A 4132-nucleotide genomic window follows, 5' to 3' on the forward strand; every position below is an offset into this window, starting at 1 on the left:
TAGTTCTGTTCTAGTTCTGTTCTAGTTCTGTTCTAAATCTGTTCTAGTTCTGTTCTAGTTCTGTTCTAGTTCTGTTCTAGTGTAATTTGATGCATTATTTAAACACAATTAATAAATTAAATTAATGAAATTAGCTCAAAGGTGAAAAATCAAACATACATACAAAAATACGCAATATATCCTTTTTTTCTAAATCGATATATTTACAAAATTTCTTTCATTCATTTGCATTTAAAATCATTTCTTAAGTATATAAAAATAAATTTTAATACTTACTAAGTACAAAATCCAATTATACGTATTGTATGCCAAAACTCATCAAAATCTTCGCGTGCTGTGGGATTCAAATGAAACCACAATTCAAACAAATGATAGGGAAAGAAACAAACAAAAAACACTGAAAATAGAAGAAGAAAATAAAAAGATATTTTTATTGAAATCAAATTAAATTTATGGGGAATTACACTTCATTGCATTGAAACAACAATTCACAGCAACAAATGGAATGGGAATATAAATAGCCTTGCTGCTATTTAAACACTATTGGTTTAAGCTGTTCAATTGTCTATTTATCTTAACAAATCATTCAAGTGTCAATCAATCTATAAGTATCACACACAGCTGATGCTTATCTTTAAATTTAACACTAAAGTGAAATCTTTAAAACTTAAAAAAATATAGTTGTTGCATAATATAACACATGGCAACATAAGCTGCACTAATTGTGTGTGTCTAACTGTCTTTCGCATTGTTGTAAAAACACGTCAGGAAAAACAAGTAAAATGTAATACGTTTAAAATGAAAACTACACCAGTAAAATGGAAATTGCGTCAACAATCAGGGAGTTGCTTGTTTTCTGGCCTTCTTTTTATCTAACACTTACCCACTACAAATGCCACTACCATACGGGCCACATAACGTCTTGCTCGTACTTGGGAACGACTCTGCATACTTAACGTTTCACCGGGCATATCACGTGCACTGACATGTAAACGTTGGGCCATCATCAGATATAAAACTGCAATTATAAATAGTGGCAACAAATAGTACACAAATGCCTTGGTTACCACTACATATCTGCGTGTAGGAATAGGGGGAAGAATGGAAGTGAAAGAAAAACAATAGAAAAATATTAGAAACAAATGTAACTTAAAAAAAATACAGTAATTTTCATGTTTAATTCAAATACTACATTTCCAAAGTAAAATTTGAAGAAATTTTTAAATCTGTTAAAACTATTTCATGTCTTAACAAATGTTAAGTGATTTTTATGTCTTAACATATATTAACAACTTTTCAATAGGGAAAGTAAGTCTGCTACAGACAACTTTTATATAGAATAACGGCAACTTTTCTATAGCTGTGATTTCGATTACTTTTCTATAGAAAAACATGAATACTTTTTTATGGAAATAGTTGCTCTCATTCAGACAACTTTTCTATATAAAAAGTTGTTCTGTTTCAGGCAAATTTTTTATACAAAAAGTTGCTCTTATTCAGACAACTTTTCTATAGAGAATGTTGCTCTGTTTTCGACAACTTCTCTATAGAAGAAGTTGTTATGATTCAGACAACTTTTCTCTAAAATATGTTGCTTTGATTACGATGACTTTTATGTAGCAAATGTTGCTCTGATTTCGAAAAAGTTGCTCTGATTCCGACAACTTTTCTAAAGACAATATTGCTTAGATTTAGATAACTTCTCTATAGAAGAAGCTGTTCTGATTTCGACAACTTTTCTCTAGAATAAGTTGCTTTGTTCCGATGACTTTTCTGTTGAAAATATTGCTCTGATCCCGACAACTCCTTTACAGAAAAAGTTGCTCTAATTCCGAAAACTTTTCTATAGAAGTAGTTGTTTTGATTCCGATGACTTTTGTGTAGAAAATGTTGCTCTGATTCCGACAACTTTTCTATACATAAAGTTGCTGCGATTCCGACAACTTTTCTATAGTCAATGTTGTTCAGATTTCGACAACTTCTCTATAGAAGAAGTTGTTTTGATTTCGACAACTTTCCTCTAGAATAAGTTGCTTTGATTCCGACGACGTTTCTGTACAAAATATGGCTCTGATTCCGACAACTTTTTTACAGAAAAAGTTACTCTGATTTCGATAAAATTTCTATAGAAGTAGTTGCTTTGATTCCCATGACTTTTGTGTAGAAAATGTTGCTCTGATTCCGACAACTTTTCTATAGATAAAGTTGCTGCGAATCCGATAACTTTTCTATAGATAAAGTTGCTCCGATTCCGACAACTTTTCTATAGAAAATGTTGCTTAGATTTCGACAACTTCTCTATACATGGAGTTGTTCTGATTTCGACAACTTTCCTCTAGGATTCCGACGACGTTTCTGTATAAAATATCGCTTTGATCCCGACAACTATTCTAAAGAAAAAGTTGCTCTGATTTAGACAACTTCTCTATAGAGGTAGTGGCTTTGATTCAGACGACTTTTCTGTAAAAAATGTTGCTCTGATTTCGACAACTTTTCTATAGACAATGTTGTTCTGATTTCGACAACTTCTCTATAGAAGGTGTTGTTCTGATTCAGATTAAGTTGCTTTGATTCCGACGACATTCCTGTAGCAAGTGTTTCTCTGTTTCGGAAAATGTTGCTCTGATTTCGAATTCTTTTCTATAGACAATGTTGCTTCGATATCGACAACTTTCCTCTAGAATAAGTTGCTTTGATTCCGACAACTTTTCTACAGAAAAAGTTGCTCTGATTCCGACAACATTTCTACAAAAAAATTGCTCTGATTCTGGCAACTTTTCTATAGAAAAATTGCTTTGACGTCAGCAACATTTCTACAGAAAAAGTTGCTCTGATTCCGACAACTTTTCTATAGATAAAGTTGCTCCGATTCTGATAACTTTTCTATAGATAAAGTTGCTCCGATTCCGACAACTTTTCTGTAGAAAAAGTTGTTCTGAAAATGTTGCTCTGATTTCTGCAACTTCTTGATAGAAGGAATTGTTCTAAATCCGAAAACTTTTCTATAGAAAAAGTTGCTCTAGGATATTCTGCTTTGGCTCAAAAAAACTTTCTTTTGAACAAATCATTTAGATTTATATATCTTTTCTATATAAAAAGTTGGCAAGATACCGACAGCATTCTGTTGCTCATTTTGCTTGAATTATGCTTTTGGAAATGGTGTTAATTTTAATATGTCTATAAATTACTTTTGATCTCATTACTAAACCAATTCGATTAAGATTTAAAACATGCCCTTTATACAGCAATAATAATATTAGTTACCCACCTGGCATAAATTTCAGAATTGTTGCGCTGCTTACCAAATGGTGTACAGATTATTATGGTTAGATTAGTTTTATCATCGATTAGTATGTGTTGTAAATCAGACATTACTAGTGAAGGTGTGGCAAATGTTATGCTCAAAAGCCAAATCATGGCAGCCGTTATAACCGTTAATGGTTTTGTCTATGAAAGCAAAATAAACAAAAAATATATATAATAAAAAATAAAATTAATAGCAACTCAGCACTATATATATTACTTTTCTCTGTTCAGCAATAAATATATATTTATTATGTTTTAATACAATTTAATTTACCTGTAATTTTCTTAAAGGATTTACTATGGCACAGTAACGCTCACCCGACAGAGCGGTTAGGGTAAAAACCGAAACACCTATAGAAACATCTTTGAAAAATTCTGTTACTTGACACATACTCTTGCCAAATGTCCAACTGTCGGTGGTATATACCAAAATGGCTAGGGGAACACAAACGATTATAACTAAGAGATCAGCTAAAGCCAAGGAGAGAATGTAACTGTAAGGAAAAGGAGTGTAGAGAAACATGTGCATGAAAATGAATGAAAGTTAATTTTCTTAATATTATTTACAAATTTGGATAAATAACCTGTTTGGGAAATCGAATTAATTATAACAATTTATTTAACATTTCTTTAGAAAGCGTAAGTCTGGTTCACAGCTGCATCATAACTAGAGCAGAACTAAAATAGAGCTAGAACATGACTAGAGCAGAATAAGAGAAAAACTAGAACAGAACTAAAACAGAACTAGAACAGAACTAAAACAGAACTAGAACAGAACTAGAACAGAACTAGAACAGAACTAGAACAGAACTAGAACAGAACTAGA

The 4132-nt window shown here is 31.6% G+C and overlaps 1 protein-coding gene across 1 annotated transcript; it reads right to left on the minus strand.

The window, feature by feature from the left end:
- Positions 1-275: 275 nt before the first annotated feature.
- On the minus strand, positions 276-3829 carry LOC111688227 (neuropeptide CCHamide-2 receptor). Its single transcript, XM_046956129.1, has 4 exons — positions 3581-3829; positions 3269-3447; positions 884-1077; positions 276-397 (listed from the first exon to the last, which is right to left on the minus strand). The coding sequence occupies exons 1-4, from the start codon at positions 3827-3829 to the stop codon at positions 276-278; spliced, it is 744 nt and encodes a 247-aa protein (XP_046812085.1).
- Between the last annotated feature and the right edge of the window lie 303 nt (positions 3830-4132).

Source organism: Lucilia cuprina, unplaced genomic scaffold (assembly GCF_022045245.1).
Source record: "Lucilia cuprina isolate Lc7/37 unplaced genomic scaffold, ASM2204524v1 Scaffold_7969, whole genome shotgun sequence".
NCBI classification, from domain to species: Eukaryota; Metazoa; Arthropoda; class Insecta; order Diptera; family Calliphoridae; genus Lucilia; species Lucilia cuprina.

Bases quoted from the DNA above. Each gene is read 5' to 3' on its own strand.
- LOC111688227 (XM_046956129.1), bottom strand. From the start codon at position 3,829: ATGTTTCTCTACACTCCTTTTCCTTACAGTTACATTCTCTCCTTGGCT. The intron at 1,078-3,268 runs GTGGGTAACTAA...TCCTACACGCAG, and splicing joins AATTCTGAAATTTATGCCAG to ATATGTAGTGGTAACCAAGG. The intron at 398-883 runs GTAAGTGTTAGA...TTCTATTTTCAG, and splicing joins GGTAGTGGCATTTGTAGTGG to TGTTTTTTGTTTGTTTCTTT.